General features: G+C 50.5%; 1 protein-coding gene across 7 annotated transcripts in view; it reads right to left on the bottom strand.

The window, feature by feature from the left end:
* Positions 1–17,858, bottom strand: part of LOC109742082 (ATP-dependent DNA helicase At3g02060, chloroplastic) — a 50,660-nt gene that overhangs the window by 11,721 nt on the left and 21,081 nt on the right. For 4 of the 7 annotated variants that reach the window (XR_006662502.2, XR_006662503.2, XR_012181825.1 and 1 more), the window contains exons 10-13: positions 12,636–12,809; positions 10,189–10,233; positions 9,837–10,007; positions 9,576–9,761 (exon numbers count right to left, since the gene is read on the bottom strand). Coding sequence is in view for 1 of the 7 variants with exons in the window: in XM_045227785.2 (XP_045083720.1) it covers positions 9,576–9,761; positions 9,837–10,007; positions 10,189–10,233; positions 12,636–12,809 (576 nt within the window). In the remaining 6 variants the exon portion in view is untranslated. Of the gene's footprint in view, positions 1–3,408; positions 3,488–9,575; positions 9,762–9,836; positions 10,101–10,188; positions 10,234–12,635; positions 12,810–17,858 lie in introns of all 7 variants that reach the window. The other 3 variants (XR_006662504.2, XR_012181826.1, XR_012181827.1) reach the window with 2 other exon arrangements.

The following is a 17,858-nucleotide window of genomic DNA, read 5'->3' as shown; positions in this document are numbered from 1 at the left end:
GATGATAGTCATTGCTGATGATCAAATTCTTAATCAGAATTGTGCCCTTTTTGTCTGATCACGCAAGTGTGCTGTGTGGCTATGCCATTTGTGTAGTCAGAAGAGTTGGAGAACGAGGAGGCTTTGGTACAATGGCACCTTTGACTTGTCATACCTTTGACTTATGATGTGATACCAGTTTATAAACTCATTTCTCCTTATAGTCTTATAAGGATCTGTCTTCACTTTCTACTTTTCTCTGATCAAGAATTTTTTTTCCGGATGCTGGTTTGTGCTTTACAGAATCATCCTTTCAGTAATCTGTATTAACTTTGATCACAACCTTAATGCAGTAAAAGCTGGTTCTGTACACAAGTTTATCTCCCTTGCAAAGGAAACATACATCTAATGTTCACAGTTATGTTGTCTTTTTGTTAATTGCAATTTCTTCATCTGTTTTTATGTAGGTAACTAAGAAAGACTCGAGTAAGACTTTAGGTGCACAGACACATGACAGCACATAACTTGCTGAACCTGAATTGTTGAACAAGGTATTGCACTCACAATCCATGATTTGAATGGATTTATTGAACAGGGTTTAAAATTATATTACCTGCATTATAAGAGTATTATCCAACAAAAAAAAGGGCAGCCCGGTGCACGTAGCTCCCGCTTGTGTAGGGTCCGACCACTTTTGGTCTTTTCTACGCAGCCTTTCCCTGCATTTCTGCAAGGCAACAGCTTTACCGCTGCGCCAAGGCTCCCCTTCAAGAGTATTATCGAACAATACAGAGTAAAATTATATGTGGACAAGTTGAGGATACTGCATCATGGAAGAGCTTGGCGGCCGATTCAACACCAGTTGTGCATAGGTTACAACTTGCAGGATGGGAAGCACAAGAGTGGATACGATTGGATGAGACCTTGAAGAAAAATTACGAGTGAATTCGGCGTGATCCTCATGGTTCCCTGCATCAATCCTTGAAGAAGCCATCAGAGAACAAGAGAGGTTACTTCGCTTCAACTCCAGCTCACTGGTGATTTGAAGGATTTGCCTCTTCTTCGGGCTGTGGTAAGGACAATGTCGCTGATTGATGAGCTTCAGCCTCCAGATCGCTAATTTGTTCTGTTTCCGTCTGGTTAATTCATCTGTTCTTGTTTGTATTAGTGGCAGATTTTCTATGGTTTTGTATGTATTAGTTTTCAGGAATATGCAACTTATGTTTCCAGGAGGCCATAGGCTAGTATATATACATGTACAGGTGTGGAATATATGCAGGAAACCCCTTATACAATAGGGTAAATACGAAAAGGTTACATGGCTATATAGATAACTCTTAACACCCCCTCCCCCCCCCCCCTCAAACTCATGGTGGATTAACAACACTAAGTTTGGAGAGATAGAAGCCATGCTGCGCTCTAGTCTGGGCCTTCGTCAGAAAATCCGCCAACTGTAACTCGGAAGGCACATACTGAAGAGCAATAACCTGATCCTGCACACCAGCGCGCACATAGAAAGCATCAACACCAATATGCTTGGTGAGCTCATGCTTCACAGGATCGCGTGCAATGCTAATAGCACCTGTAATGTCAGATAAGAGCAGAGTAGGTGTAGTAACAGAAACACCAAAGTCCTGAAGCTGATGATCGCGCCTTACGCAGGTGTTTCTTCTTCTGGAAGCACTGAGACTCAACATGACCATCCATATTGCAGTAGCCGCGGTGAGGACGAGACCGACCCTGGCCGCCCGTAGGAGTAGGCAAGAGCGGCGGAGCACTTGAGCGAGAAGGAGTCGGTGCAGCAGGCGGCATAGCAGGAACTCGAGCAGCAAGCACAGAGGGAACCTCAAGTAAACCAGCGCCACGGAGGCGAGTCTCCTCAGCACGGATCTCAGAAAGCGCCTCCATGAGGGAGATACGACCACGAGCAAACAACTGAGCGCGCTGGGGCTCAAACTCCTTACGGAGTCGAGACAAGAACTCGTAGACACGATGAAACTCCAAATCAACCCGCATAGCCTGGCAACACGTACAAGTACGACAACCAGCAGTGCAGAGAGAATCAAGCTGACGCCAGATAGCAGAACTCTGTGCATAGAACTCATCAACAGTGGAGTCACCCTGCTGAAGAGCATGCTCCTGACGAACCACAGACAGGTATAAGGCATCACCAGAGGGCTGATAGCGCTGACGAAGGCGAGTCCACATCTCAAATACAGTAGAGAGGCCGAGAAACTCAGAGGCAAACTGAGGCAGAACACTAGCAGTGAGAACAGCTGCGGCACGAGCATCATCATCAAGCCACTGAGTGTAAGCAGACAAATTTGCATGATAAGTCTAAAGTGCGTCCTCATAGGTCTGAACCTGCTCATCATAAGCACAAACGGCAGCGTCATCAGCCAGCTTAGTTGCATCCTTAGCAGCCTGATCAGCGTCGGCAGCAAGAACCGGTGGCGTCGGCGGAGTAGGAGCCACAGGAGGAACCGGACACGGCGGACTGGGGACCTCGCCAGAAAGAACGCCCCAGAGACGAAGGCCACGCATATGAATGCGCATGAAGCCAACAAACTCAATGTAGTTGGTACCATCAAAATTCAGCGGACGGCGAGGAACAGCAACATAGCCCGAGGACAGAGACATCGCGCCTTTTTTTTGAGACAGACGGTCAGGAGCCTCGATCTGCAGCAGCGGCTAGAGTCTCGATCAGGCGGAAGGAATCAGAGGGGCGATCTGCCGAACTGGCTCCGGCTCGAACTGGCTCCGGCTCGAGCGACGGGAAGTCTGGCGGGCGACGAGGAGACAGATCTGGCTCCAGCGATAGGAAGACAGGCAGGCGACGGGGAGACAGGTCGGGCCGGCTCCGTCTTGAGCGAGGGAGAGACTAGCGGGCCTCAATCCTGGGAGACTCGCGGGCCTCGATCGAGAACCGAGGAGACCGAGCGAGACGGAGAGAAAGAGATCGAGACCTCGATCCAGAGGAGCAGACCTGGCGAACGGGGCGGAGAAAGAAGGCAGCGACGGCCACGAAGGATGGTGGCAACGCAGAGTGGATCAATAGCACGAGTTGCAGCATGCAAAAAAATTGACCTAGCTCTAATACCATGTTAGGAATATGCAACTTATGTTTCCAGGAGGCCATAGGCCAGTATATATACATGTACATGTGTGGAATATATGCAGTAAACCCCTTATACAATAGGGTAAATACGAAAAGGTTACATGGCTATGTATATAACTCTAACATTAGTAAATGATTAAGAGATGTGGCATTCGGCCATGTATTCTGGATGCATTGGCGCGCTCAACCATGTATATTTCCCTCCAGTTTAAATGTTGTCCTAGTATTACGAGAACAATCGGTATTCCTGATAGTATTACAATTTGTTTTTTCAAGGAAAAACACGTTTGGAGAGGGGAAAGGGAGACAACCGTCCAATGCTCATTAAGTAGGTGTGGAGCACGGATGGGAGCAAAACCAATGAGCATGCAAGCCATGTCCAGCGTTGTCCTTTTCGGGGGGAAATGAAGTATATGCATAAAACATGACACCAAAAGAGAACATGTCAAATAATATGCAACAAATTAACCGTACAACACTGGCAATATAGAAGAACTTATGGATATATGGAGTCAATGTGCTATCGCGTGTCGGCAACCAACTATTTTCACTTATTTAGTACTTCCTTTCCAAACTATAAGGTGTATTATTATTTTCAAGAAATCAAACTTTTCTATGCTTGACCAAGTTTTCTATGGAAAACATATCAACAACTTGGTCAAGCATAGAAGAGTTTGACTTTTTGAAAAAAATAATACCTTATATTTCGGAACAGAGGGAGCATTATTCAATGGATTCCTGGACATGAAGTATTAAGCATTGTGGATTTTAATCCGTTATGTAAAAGCATTGTAGACTCTAATCCATTTTGTATGAACCTAGCAGACCAACATTTTTCACAGTGATTCTGTTATGACCGGCGTCACTTATAGTTGGAGGAGGCCCAATGGGCGCGTTTACTTAGGGGCAAGCCCAAGTTATCTTATTTTTATTAGCATCGAGATTATATAAACAGTTGTAAGACACCCTTTTGGAATTAAGCAATAAGACATACTATTGCCCGGCTCCCCGAGGAGCCGGAACCCTAACCCTAGCCCCTCCTCTCTCATCGCCGCCGCCTCCTCTCCCATGCGAGACGGCGCCCTCGCGCCGGCCGCCGCGCCCACGCCCTCGTCAGCCTCCCTCCTTCCCGTACAATCTCCGGCAGAGACCCGGTAGGACCCTAGCCCCTACCAATTTGGTATCAGGTAGCTTAGGTTCGGTCATGTCTTCGCCGCCGCCCACCCCAACCCTCCCGCTGCCGACCGCCACCACCTCCCCGATGGCCACCACGGCAGGCGCCCCGCCTTTGCCGGTACCGGTCACCTCTATCGCGCCAGTTCCCGCCGTCTTCACCCCGGAGGAAGTCACCGGGGCGCTCCGCGGCCTCGCCACCGCGGTCCAGGGGATCCGCCTCTACCTGGTCGGCCCCTATGGGCCGCCGCCACCGGGCCGATGCTGCTGTCGTGGCAGCCACCGCACCCGGCGGCCTCCGCCGCGCTCACCGGGCCAATGCTGCTGTCGTGGCAGCCGCCGCACCTGGTGGCCTCCGCCGCGCTCACCGGGCCGCTGCAGCCGGCGCTGCAGCTGCCGTCGCCACCACCCACCACTTCAGGGCCGGTCCCTACCTCGGCGACGGGGATCCCTATTCACCAGGTCCGGTTCCCCCCCTCGCCGTCGCCACTACCGGCCTGGGTGACCAGGACTTTGCAGCCGGTATATACGACGGCCTCGGCGCCGCCGCACGTCCAGTCGCCGCCGCCGGCACCCCCGCGGTACGGCGGGCCCTACAACTTCGCCGGTCCCTACGCGGATCCGGACGGTGCTTCGTTCCATGGGAGGCCCTCCATGGTCACCGACCCGGCGCCGACCCCTTCACTGCTCCGCGCCGACGAGCCGTACCACCACGGCGGCCATACCCACACGCCGCCGCGCTTCGCCAAGCGGGATTCGCCACCTACGACGGCACCGAGGACCCCCTGAACTGGCTCAATCAATGTGACCAGTTTTTCCGGGGTCAACGGACGCTCGGACCGCACCTGGCTCGCTTCGTATCACCTCCGAGGCGCTGCACAGACTTGGTATTACATTCTCGTGCAGGACGAGGGCGGCATGCCTCCATGGGAGCATTTCCGCGAGCTCTGCCTCCTACGCTTCGGGCCTCCGATCCGCGGGAGCCGGCTGGCAGAGTTTGGCCGCCTAACCTTCACCTCCACGGTGCAGGACTTCGCCGACCACTTCCAGGCCCTGGCGTGTCACGCGCCCGGCGTTACAGCTCGCCAGCGGGCCGAGCTTTTCGTGGGCGGTCTGCCGGATCATATCCGCGTGGACGTGGAGCTGCGGGAACCTTAGGACCTCCAGACAGCCATGTATTACGCCTGCGCCTTCGAGCGTCGCGCACAGGCCCTGCAGCAGGCGTCGCCGGCTCGAGGCGCCCGGCAGCCAGGCAGACCGGCCCCGACACCACCAGCGTCGGGGCGTCCGCCTCCGGCCTCTACGGCGGCCACCACTCCGGCCGCGACGCGGCCCTTCCGTCGGCTCACCCCGGCCGAGCAGCTCGAGCGCCATCGCCAGGGGCTTTGCTATAACTGCGACGAGCCCTATGTGTCGGGCCACGTATGCCCGCGCCTATTCTACTTGGAGGCGGCCGACTACGTCGAGGAGGACACAACCGCCGACGGGCTCGGCGACTTGCCCGCCCCAGTTGCTGCGAAGGTCGCACCGCCGCCTGCTCCAGCGACGGCTCTCGTGGTCTCCCTCCATGCGCTCGCGGGCATCCGAGACGAGCGGACTATGCTCTTGCCGGTGATGATCAATGGCGAGCGCCTGGTGGCCCTCCTGGATACGGGCTCCACGCATAACTTCCTGCCCGAGTTGACCATGCGCCGCTTAGCGCTCCAGCCGACGGGCGGGGAGCAACTCCGGGTCACCATGGCTAACGGCGACCGCCTCCGGTGCCATGGGCTTGCGTAGAACATGCCCATCACCATCAGCAACGAGCACTTCACCATCACGTGCGCCGACATCGACTTGGGCTGCTACAACTTCATCCTCGGCGTCGACTTCTTGAGGACCCTCGATCCCATTCTCTGGGACTTCGACGCCATGACGATGACCTTCTGCCGCCTGGGTCACCGCGTCCGGTGGGAGGGCGTGGGTGGTGCCTCACCAGCGACGCCGCAACTGCAGCTGGCAGCGACTGCTGCAGGGCCCGAGCACCCTCTGTTGGATCATCTTTTGCAGCAGCACCGCGACCTCTTCGGCGAGCCTCAGGGCCTTCCGCCAGCCCGGGTGTACGACCACCGCATTCATCTTCTACCGGGCACGGCGCCAGTTGCGGTGGGCCCCTACCACTACCCCCAGATGCAGAAGGACGAGCTGGAGCGGCACTGCGCGCTCATGCTCGCCTTGGGCATCATCCGAATCTCCACGTCACCGTTTTCGGCGCCGGTCCTCCTCGTCCGCAAGTCGGACGACACGTGGCGCTTCTGCATCGACTACCGTGCCCTGAACGCCCAGACGCTCAAGGACAAATTTCCTATCCCGGTCGTCGACGAGCTCCTGGACGAGCTACATGGGGCGCGCTTCCTCACCAAGCTCGACCTCCATTCGGGCACCAGGTGCGGATGCACCAGGACGATGTCGCGAAGACGGCGTTTCGGACTCATCACGGCCACTTCGAGTTCTTGGTGATGCCTTTTGGCCTCTCCAACGCCCCGGCAACCTTTCAGGCCTTGATGAACGACGTCCTCCGCCCCTACTTGCGTCGGTTTGTGCTCGTTTTCTTTGATGACATTCTTATCTACAGCGCTTCGTGGGCGGAGCACCTTCAGCACGTCGTCATCATCTTCAACGAGCTTTGAGCGCACCATCTTCATCTTAAGTGCTCGAAGTGCTCGTTCGGCACGCCTTCAGTCGCCTACCTCGGCCACGTCATCTCCGCTGAGGGTGTTGCTATGGACGCCGACAAGGTGGCGGCCGTCGCGGCCTGGCCGACGCCGCACTCACCGCGGGCTCTCCGCGGCTTCCTGGGCCTCGCAGGGTACTACCGGAAATTTATCCGGGAGTTCGGCCTCATCGCGTCCCCGCTCACGCGCCTGTTGCGAGGCGACGCCTTCGCCTGGGATGCGGAGGCAACGGAGGCGTTCGAGGCCCTCAAGGGGGCCCTCACGACGGGTCCCGTCCTCCAGATGCCCGACTTCGACCGGCCGTTCATGGTGGACTGCGACACCTCCGGTGTGGGGTTCGGCGTCGTCCTTCATCAGAGCGACGGGCCGCTTGCGTTCTTCAGCAGGTCTTTCACCGCGCGACATCATAAGCTCGCGGCATATGAGAGGGAGCTCATTGGCTTGGTGCAGGCCGTGCGCCACTGGCGGCCATATCTTTGGGGGCGGCCGTTCCGGATTCGCACAGATCACTACAGCCTCAAGTTCTTATTGGACCAGAGGCTGTCTACCGTGCCGCAACACCAGTGGACCAGCAAGCTCTTTGGCTTCGACTTCATCGTCGAGTATCGTCCGAGCCGCCTTAACACCGTGGCCGACGCCCTGTCCCGCCGCGACGCCGACCACGACGCGGACGCTGGCGACTCCGACGGGGCGGCTCTCTGCATCCGCTCGGGACCCTCCTTCGCCCTCCTTGACGACATCCACAGGGCCACCGCGGACGCGCCGGATGCTCAGCTCCTTTGGCAGCGCCTCGATGCCGGCAACCTAGAGGAGCCGTGGCGTTTGGCGGATGGCTTGCTCCTACATGGGCGCCGCCTCTTCGTGCCGGATCACGGCGACCTCCGTCACCAGGTTCTGCTGCTGGCACACTCGGCCGGCCACGAGGGTGTGTAGAAGACCCTCCACCGCCTCCGCGCCGATTTCTACATCCCCGGCGATCGGGCCCTAGTCCGGGACTGGGTGCGGTCTTGTGTTACGTGCCAGCGTAACAAGACGGAGACACTGCGCCCGGCTGGGCTGCTAGAGCCCTTGGAGGTGCCCTCTCAGGTCTGGGCCGATATCTCCATGGACTTCATCGAGGGCCTCCCCAAGGTGGGCGGCAAGTCCGTCATCCTCACGGTGGTCGACCGCTTCTCCAAGTACGCTTACTTCATCGTGCTTGGCCATCCCTACACGGCCGCCTCCGTGGCTCGTGCCTTCTTCGACAGCATCGTCCGTCTCCACGGGTTTCCCTCTTCAATCGTCAGCGACCGGGACCTGGTGTTCACGGGCATGTCTGGCGCTATCTCTTCCAGATGGCGGGCGTGAAGCTCCGCCTGAGTACGGCCTTCCACCCTCAGACGAACGGCCAATCCGAGGTGGTCAACAAGGTGATTGCCATGTATTTGTGTTGTGTTACAGGTGATCGTCCCCGTGCTTGGGTGGACTGGCTCGCGTGGGCGGAGTACTGCTACAACACCTCTTATCACTCCGCCCTGCACACCACGCTGTTTGAGGTGGTCTATGGCCGACCGCCCCCGCCCATCCTGCCGGTTGACCCTGAGACGGCTAGGACGGAGGCGGCGGGCGCCCTTCTTCGCAGCAGGGACAAGATGCTTGCGGAGGTGCGCCAACGCCTTCTCCAGGCCCAACAGCTGTCCAAGCGGTACTATGACGACCATCACCGTGAGGCGGAGTTTGTGGTGGGCGACTGGGTGTGGCTGCGCCTCCTTCACCGCTCCATGCAGTCCCTAGACCCGCGCACTAAGCGCAAGCTAGGCCCTCGCTACGCGGGACCATTTTCTATGGTGGAGCACATAGGCAAGGTGGCCTACCGCCTGCAGCTTCCGGTCGGTGCCCGCATCTATGACGTGTTTCATGTGGGGTTGCTGAAGCCCTTTCGAGGAGACCTGTCGGCGGCCACGCCAGTGCTACCTCCGACCTCCGACGGGCGCCTTCTTCCAGGACCGGCGAAGGTGTTGCAGGTCCAGCAGCGTCGCGCAGTGTGGCATTTATTGATCCAGTGGCAAGGCCTTCCGGAGGAGGATGCCACTTGGGAGCAGGTCGAGGAGTTCCGCCAACATTTCCCAGACCTCCAGCTCGAGGACGAGCTGTTTGCGCAGGCGGGGAGAGATGTTATGACCGGCATCACTTATAGCCGGAGGAGGCCCAATGGGCGCATTTAGTTAGGGGCTTAGCCCAAGATATCTTATTATTATTAGCATCGAGATTATATAAACAGTTGTAAGACACCCTTTTGGAATTAAGCAATAAGACATATTCTATTGCCCGGCTCCCCGAGGAGCCGGAACCCTAACCCTAGCCGCCTCCTCTCTCATCACCGTCGCCTCCTCTCCCGTGCGAGACGGCGCCCTCGTGCCGGCCGCCGCGCCCACGCCCTCGTCAGCCTCCCTCCTTCCCGTACAATCTCCGACAGAGACCCGGTAGGACCCTAGCCCCTACCAGATTCCTTCAAGTGGGGTTTCTCACATACTAGTCCGTATTACATACCATTGTCCCTAGCACATCGTTACTTTTCACAGCGGATCTATGTGGAGACTGTTGATATTTACCTTAATTTCCTTTCCAGTGAATGACAAAGAATTGCGATGCGTCTCAGAAGCCATGGTTTCTTCCATGAGCCTAAAAACTTTCCTGTTCATGTTTGTTTTCATGATGATCATTTTGCCAGATGGATATATCCGGCTGATACCAAGATCTGCTGCCATCCGCCTTACATAGAGCTTTTTTAATAGCAACTACAAAAAAAGAAGGGGCAAAAATTTAACATCATCAACACTTAATATCCACATGAAATTTTAGCAACAGCAGACCTCCATATCACGGGGCTCCTTCCCATACTGTCGACGAAGATCTTCTGTGAATTGCATTAAGTTCCATATATCTTGTTCTGCAGCTTTCGCTGCTTCATTGAGCAATTCAACAGGATTTTCAAGATAACTTATGTATTCAGAAGAGAGATGCGGAGAAATGTTAATGTCCAGCTGTGGAAAGAATATAGCAAATCAGATGTACTCCCTCCTTAAAGAAATAAGTGTGTAGATCACTAAAGTAGTCATCTAAACGCTCTTATATTTCTTTACAGAAGGAGTAACATTCATGAATGAAATTAGTCATGATTACATGAAGCTATTTGACACAACAAATGAGATTTTTTAGGTTTACCTGAACATCTTTGTAAGGAATGGGTTTAAGACGAAAGTGATCAACCTAAAAGCAGGAAAAAAAATTGTCAAGACTCAAAATAATCACATCAAGAAACACACCATGACATAACTTTTAGAAGGAAATTTGGCTCACAGAATGAGTTAAACATCTTTAAAATAACAATACTGAAATACAAATATATTGCACGCACAATGAGGGCAAAGATGGAAATGCATTGGTTTTCCTCCGATGAATAACTACAAGACATAAAGCTCACCATGATATAGACCCCATGAACGAGACACTAATAAACATTATGTGATGTATATGCGCCACAAGAAACCGCAAGGAAATATATAACCATGTGACGACTACCACAATAAGCATCGTAACACAGCACCAGGTGAACTGTTGCCTTATAGCCCAGGAGATTAACACAAGGGTGGTGAACAAAAGAAGAACACACACGCAGGAATTTATCTGGTGCTCGGCTGATGCCTTTTAGCCAGAGCGTTTTCCTCTCTTCACATACTAACCAACCTGGTTACATGGCTTTATATAACTCACGCGAGCACACACATGGTCAAGCCCACAACTGCTTGATCCACTTTTCTCTCAGGCTAGCTACACACGCACACGTCCGGCACTTGCACGGCTTCTCCTCAACGGCAACACGACTCGGCCAAACAAACTGTATGCATGCAGCCTCACACCAACACAGCCTGACCACACTAATACATGTGCGCGTGGGCCACATCTCTCCACATGCACTAGTCCCTTGGTCACCTAATACACACGCTAACTAAAGCAACCGATCCACTCGCATGCACTCGCTCTATCTCTGTGCTGCTGATTCAGCTGCTACACCATGTTGCCGAGCATGCAACTAACCATAACTTAGTAACACTGATGCAACTCTACATGGCTATGACACCATACAACAAATTAAACATGATCTAATCCTATATGCTTAACACCAATAACAAGATCAATTCCAACATGAACTAGCGGTTTAGCACCACCGATGCAAATACATAAATACATATATGGGAAGTAGAATAATAGCTTGTATTATGAACAGACTTTACATAACCGGATATGGCTTATAAAATGTGCCAAGACTTGGACGGTGAATGGTTCAAAGAAATGGTTCAGTTTTTGTGTTGGTTATGTAAGAGGATATAAAAATAAACTGATTGCCAAATCCACTAGGCAGCATGGAACAACGAAGATCATAGGAGTAAGTCCACTTTACTCCATGGAACTATCAACGAGGGGTACTTGACACCTAACTATTTTCCATCTCACTTAACCCCACTTCCAACACCAGTTCACTCTACCGACTATAATGGTTTTCTAAAGGTAGTAGCGCCCACGAACACAGTGCCTTTGGGGCCACCACAGGCAGCCTCGCTGTCCTAACCAGTGAGGGGGTCCAAGAACAAGGGATAGATGCATGCTTGGATTCACCTTTCTAGTTGGAGAATGGGCACTAAATTCTATGGCCCATCAGCAAAGAGCATGTTGATGTAGTATCAGATGCTTGGATCAACGTGAGCATGAGGGCACTAAATTCTATGGCCCATCAGCAAAGAGCATGTTGATGTAGTATCAGATGCTTGGATCAACGTGAGCATGAGAACACATGCTCGACAAAAAAATAAGCGGCGACATATAACAGATTTTGCGAGGGAGATATGGGAGTTGGAGAGGACGAAAGGATGATGCAGCTGACACATCTGCAAAACCAGGTTCAGTGGCTGCTACAAGGGCATAAACACCTTAGAAATCATCGTAAAAGGTGAAGTGATGCAGTTTTAAAAGTTGAGGTGGTTAGGTGAGACACAAAATGGACTAAATGGTAAAACACTCCTTATGAATAGTTTGAGGGACTAAACTGGACTTTTTCTATAACAGAACAAGTAGGTAGCTTTTGTGATGGTGGAAAGCAATATATCATATATCATACTCCCTCCGTCCCAAAATAAGTGTCTTAACCTTAGTACAACTTTGTACTAACTTTAGTACAAAGTTGTACTAAGGTTAAGACACTTATTTTGGAACGGAGGGAGTATATAACTAAATAGATGATCCCCACTAACTTATTTATCTCAACATGCAAGCATGCCACCTCAACATGCAACCATGTATGGGAAAAGGCGCACCTCAAAATCCGACCATGCATGGAAAAGATCCACCTCAACATGCAACCATGCATGGAATTTAATGTTATATTGTGCTAGTATGGTACTTATATTCAATAAATATTTTATAACTATACAATAATCAAGTACAATAAATCATATGTGTTTTCAGCTTTAGTTCTAATATTCATGCTTTCTACAACCAAATCTCATTGAAGTATATTGCAACTAATTCCTGCAGCAACGCGGGGGTATCATCTAGTATTGATTAAAATGGGAGGCACACCTCTCAGAACTTGCGGTTGACTAAAATGACGATACCTTGGACAAGCTGTCAAAAAGCATATCAAAGAACAGATCGATGCCAACATTTGCAACGTCTCCAGATTGTTGCTCACCAAACATGCTTCCAAATCCCCTAATACCCATATCCTTCTCTGCGACATGGAAACCTTGACCGAGATCAGAATGCTCTTCAATAGCTCCAAGTCTATCCTGCAGATGGAAACATTAAGTTTGCAGATGAAGATATGAAAAGATCTATTAGATTGCAGGGAAAACACATTGTTTAAAGTTAGCTATATTTTGGGTCAATGAAGTTGGAATTAATTGTCTGTCCTAAACAGAACATTGCCTTGTACTGTTCAAGGTAAGATGATCTCCTGGCCTTCCAAAGGAAGGTTTTGTAAAAAACTTACTGTTTTATGTGGGACCTCTTGTTGAAAAAGCATAATGGATGTGTAAAGAGTTTCTTTCTCCCCAAAAGCCCAATATGTGTAGTGGAGGAATTGTAGCTTTCAGTAGTTCAGGATGAATTGAAGCCGGATTGTCATGTTGATGCTACATGCATCACCAACGGTGATCTTCGGCAACGAGGAGCAAATGAGATTCTAGCTGGACAGATGGATTAATGGGCAATCAACCATGGAACTCGCTGTTATCCTTGGTCACGGACTCGAATCGGCCGAGAGCACGAGCAGTGGCGTGCTTTAAAAAAACTAAACCTGGGCTTTGGTACCATGTTAGAGGAGCAACTTAGATGTATTGCCTAGCCCAAGGGGGAAATATATAATACAATCGACTTGGGGTACGGAAGGAAATCAAGACTAATATGACTACATAAAGAGACATATACCGATACTAATACTAACAAAAAAATGATCTGCGGGGAAGAAGAACATGTGTTGCACATGAGAAAGAGAAACCTAGCCTCTGATACCAGATTGTAATGCAGAGCCCATGGGGCAAATATATAGAACAAAAGACTTGAGGTAAAAGAAATGAAATATAGACTAATACGACTACGTAGAGAGATCTGGACCTATACTATTACTCCTTAACACTCACAACTATGGTTCTATGGGCAGTTGGCAGATACACGCGCGCGCGCGCACACACACACACAGTTTGGGGGATGACAGAGCGAGGATCTACCTCAAGGCCTATGGGTACACAACATCACAAACGAGCTTGGTGTCCAAGGGAATCATGGGGTACCCTAATCTAGCTGCCATAGTCAATCAAATATGATTATCTAAAGAGCTGGAGGATCATTTGTTTTGGCATTGGACAATGGACATCTTCTGGCGAGTACTCTGAGAAATCTGTTTACTTGGCATTCTTCTTGGAAAGGTCAATTTCGATCTTTACTTCTTTCTTGGATGCTTGTGTTAGGCATATCATCTGAGATGGTTTGGGCATATTCAGCGCAGGCCTCCAGAAGCGTCAGTGCATGGCAAACGGCTAACGCGTGCCGATAATGTCAAGAGAGGTCGGGGTAGACCGAACTTGACATGGGAGGAGTCCGTAAAGAGGGATCCGAAGGACTGGAGTATCGACAGAGAACTAGCCATGGACAGGGGTGCGTGGAAGCTTGCTATCCATGTGCCAGAACCATGAGTTGGTTGCGAGATCTTATGGGTTTCACCTCTAGCCTACCCCAACTTGTTTGGGACTAAAGGCTTTCTTGTTGTTGTTGTTGTATTTCCAGGTGGCCATAGGCCAGTATATATACACGTACAGATGTGGTATAATATGCAGAAAACCCCTTATAGAAAGGGAGAAATACAAAGGGGAACACGGCTAAATGTATATAAATCTAACAGCCTGAAGGAACTCCTGCTTCTATCATCGCTTTCAAATTGATGTTCAGCATTACTCTGTGAAAGAGTAGAATGAGAAAGCTAATGAATCTTAAACCTATTGAGCCGCTGCAATGGTGCCAAAATTGGGAGTATTTGACCTGTAGACGACAAGCTCAATTCATGGCTTGAAACAGCTGCAGAGCATACGCCCATCATCCTGACTCTAGCGGATTCCGCTTCTGCACTACTTGTGCATCTTTAACGGGGCTTTGGTTGAGGTGATATTGATCAAGGCAGAGCAGTGAGAAGTTGGTTGGAACTAAAGAACTTTGGAGATTGTCGTTGCAAGCCAGACCACCAGATACCTCTACAACTTCTGCAGTTTTAGTGTGCCGTTCTTCTCATACAAAATGATGAGCATTTAGATGTGTGTTCGACAAGAAAAAGCAATGGAACAAACAGTGCATGTGATTAAGCTTGGGACATGTACGCAAGAACATATCCGCTGCACCAGCCCAGTCTGTGAACCAGGTGCGCCAATAGCTTTTGGACCATTAGATGAAAAAAGCAACGGATCAGATTTTGGTCAAAAGTTGGACCACATCATATTTGCAGAAGCAACCTTGTAGTTTCAACCCGCACTTTACATCCCACTCTTTCATCAATAAATCTGTGTGTTTAATTTTTTTTAGCCCAAACACAACAATGGTGATATATTTTGAAGCGAATGTCTGATTTCGATTCCGTCTTGACTGGCAACTTTGTCTTGATGAGATCTTTGAATCAAGATCAGTGTTGAATATGTTTTTGAAATTTAATTTCATTTTCTTTTTGAAACATAATTTAAGCATATGTACGTGGGATCGATGTATGGAGGGAGAGGCAAAGTTACAGAACTTATAAAATAAATCTAAGTTTTAATATAAAAAATATAAGTGTTATGGTTAAGTTTGAAAAAAAAAGTCAAATTTGAAAAATATATTCAACATTGATCTTGTTTCAAACATCTCGTCAAAAGAAAAAATGGTGGTCAGAGAAAAATCAAATTCAGACGTATGGCTCAAAATATATGAACATATTTATGTTTGGAGAAAGAAATGACATTGATTCAATGATAGGAAAGGAGAGTGAAGCACGGGTTGATTTTAGCATAGTATGAGGTCTTTTTTGCAAATGTTTCACCAATCCATCTTGCAGCCTACTCCCAACCCTCAGTTCCATGTCCAACAGGCAACAGCTCAAAAGCCATTGGTGCAGCCGGTGCATCAGTTGGGCTGGTGCACTGGGTACGTTCTCCATGCAGGCCCCAAAGAAAGTACTTGACAGGCTGCAATAGGGCTAAGCAGGATGAGCAGACAATATAGAGTTCTGTAGCACCCGGGGATGTTACAATCGCCGGCACTACCCCGAGATCCACGGCGAGGCCACGGGGAAGAGAGTTGGTCTGGAAATCTAACGGAACTTCTCGCCACCACTAAAAAGGGTCGTTTGTGTTGAAGTGTAACTCCGCCTATGTTGTCTCAACATAGCCGGTCCCAAGCCCGGGTAAAGGAGGAGGGTTGTGATAGGCTTGGCGAGCCAACGTAAAAACTCAGCCACTCTTATGGAGATGAAACCCAAAAGATTTTCGTTGGGGCGTAACCCTCTCAACGACGCGCCACATCGGAACCCGGGTGTGGTGGCAAATAGGCAAGGGCCGGGCCGTCACCCCCTGGTGGCGCGTCGTATCTTGATCCGGATACGGTGGCAAGTGAGCGAGGATCGGGTCGTCACATCCTTAGTGGCGCGCTACATCGGCGCCCGGATGTAGTGGAAAATGAGCAAGGGTCTTCGCATTTGACTCGACGAGTGCGAAGGGTAAGGAAGCTAGCCGAGCCTAGGAGGATTCCCTTAGGTAGCTAGAACGTAGGGTCTCTGACAAGGAAGCTTCAGGAGCTAGTTGATGCAGTGGTGAGGAGAGGTGTTGATATCCTTTGCGTCCAAGAAACCGAATGGAGGGGACAGAAGGCGAAGGAGGTGGAGGATACCGGCTTCAAGTTGTGGTACACGGGGACGGCTGCAAACAGAAATGGCGTAGGCATCTTGATCAATAAGAGCCTCAAGTATGGAGTGGTAGACGTCAAGAGACGTGGAGACCGGATTATCCTGGTCAAGCTGGTAGTTGGGGACTTAGTTCTCAATGTTATCAGCGCGTATGCCTTGCAAGTAGGCCACAATGAGAACACCAAGAGGGAGTTCTGGAAAGGCCTGGAAGACATGTTAGGAGTGTACCGATTGGCGAGAAGCTCTTCATAGGAGGAGACCTCAATGGCCACGTGGGTACATCTAACACAGGTTTTGAAGGGGCGCATGGGAGCTTTGGCTATGGCATCAAGAATCAAGAAGGAGAAGATGTCTTAAGCTTTGCTCTAGCCTACGACATGATTGTAGCTAACACCCTCTTTAGAAAGAGAGAATCACATCTAGTGACTTTTAGTAGTGGCCAACACTCTAGCCAGATCGATTTCATCCTCTCAAGAAGAGAAGATAGGCGTGCATGCCTAGACTGTAAGGTGATACCTGGAGAGAGTGTTGTACCCCAGCAGAAGCTGGTGGTTACTGACTTCCGCTTTCGGATTCGTGTCCAGCGGGATAAGCGTGCCAAAGTCGTTAGAACGCAGTGGTGGAAGCTCAAGGGGGAGGTAGCTCAGGCGTTCAAGGAGAGGGTCATTAAGGAGGGCCCTTGGGAGGAAGGAGGGGATGCGGACAATGTGTGGATGAAGATGGCGACTTGCATTCGTAAGGTGGCCTCAGAGGAGTTTGGAGTGTCCAGGGGAAGGAGAAGCGAAGATAAGGATACCTAGTGGTGGAATGATGATGTCCAGAAGGCGATTAAAGAGAAGAAAGATTGCTTCAGACGCCTATACCTGGATAGGAGTGCAGACAACATAGAGAAGTACAAGATGGCGAAGAAGGCCGCAAAGCGAGCTGTCAGTGAAGCAAAGGGTCGAGCATATGAGGACCTCTACCAACGGTTAGGCACAAAGGAAGGCGAAAGGGACATCTATAAGATGGCCATGATCCGAGAGAGGAAGACGAGGGATATTGGCCAAGTCAAATGCATCAAGGACGGAGCAGACCAACTCTTGGTGAAGGACGAGAAGATTAAGCATAGATGGCGGGAGTACTTCGAAAATCTGTTCAACGGGGAGAATGAGAGTTCTACCATTGAACTAGACGACTCCTTTGATGAGACCAGCATGCGTTTTGTGCGGCGAATCCAGGAGTCTGAGGTCAAGGAGGCTTTAAAAAGGATGAAAGGAAGCAAGGCGATGGGCCCTGATTGTATCCCCATTGAGGTGTGGAAAGGCCTCGGGGACATAGCAATAGTATGGCTAACCAAGCTTTTCAACCTCATTTTTGAGGCAAACAAGATGCCAGAAGAATGGAGACGGGGTATATTAGTACCAATCTTCATGAA

Source organism: Aegilops tauschii, chromosome 4, assembly GCF_002575655.3.
Source record: "Aegilops tauschii subsp. strangulata cultivar AL8/78 chromosome 4, Aet v6.0, whole genome shotgun sequence".
Classification (NCBI taxonomy): domain Eukaryota; kingdom Viridiplantae; phylum Streptophyta; class Magnoliopsida; order Poales; family Poaceae; genus Aegilops; species Aegilops tauschii.
This window is presented reverse-complemented; position numbering and strand designations above follow the sequence as displayed.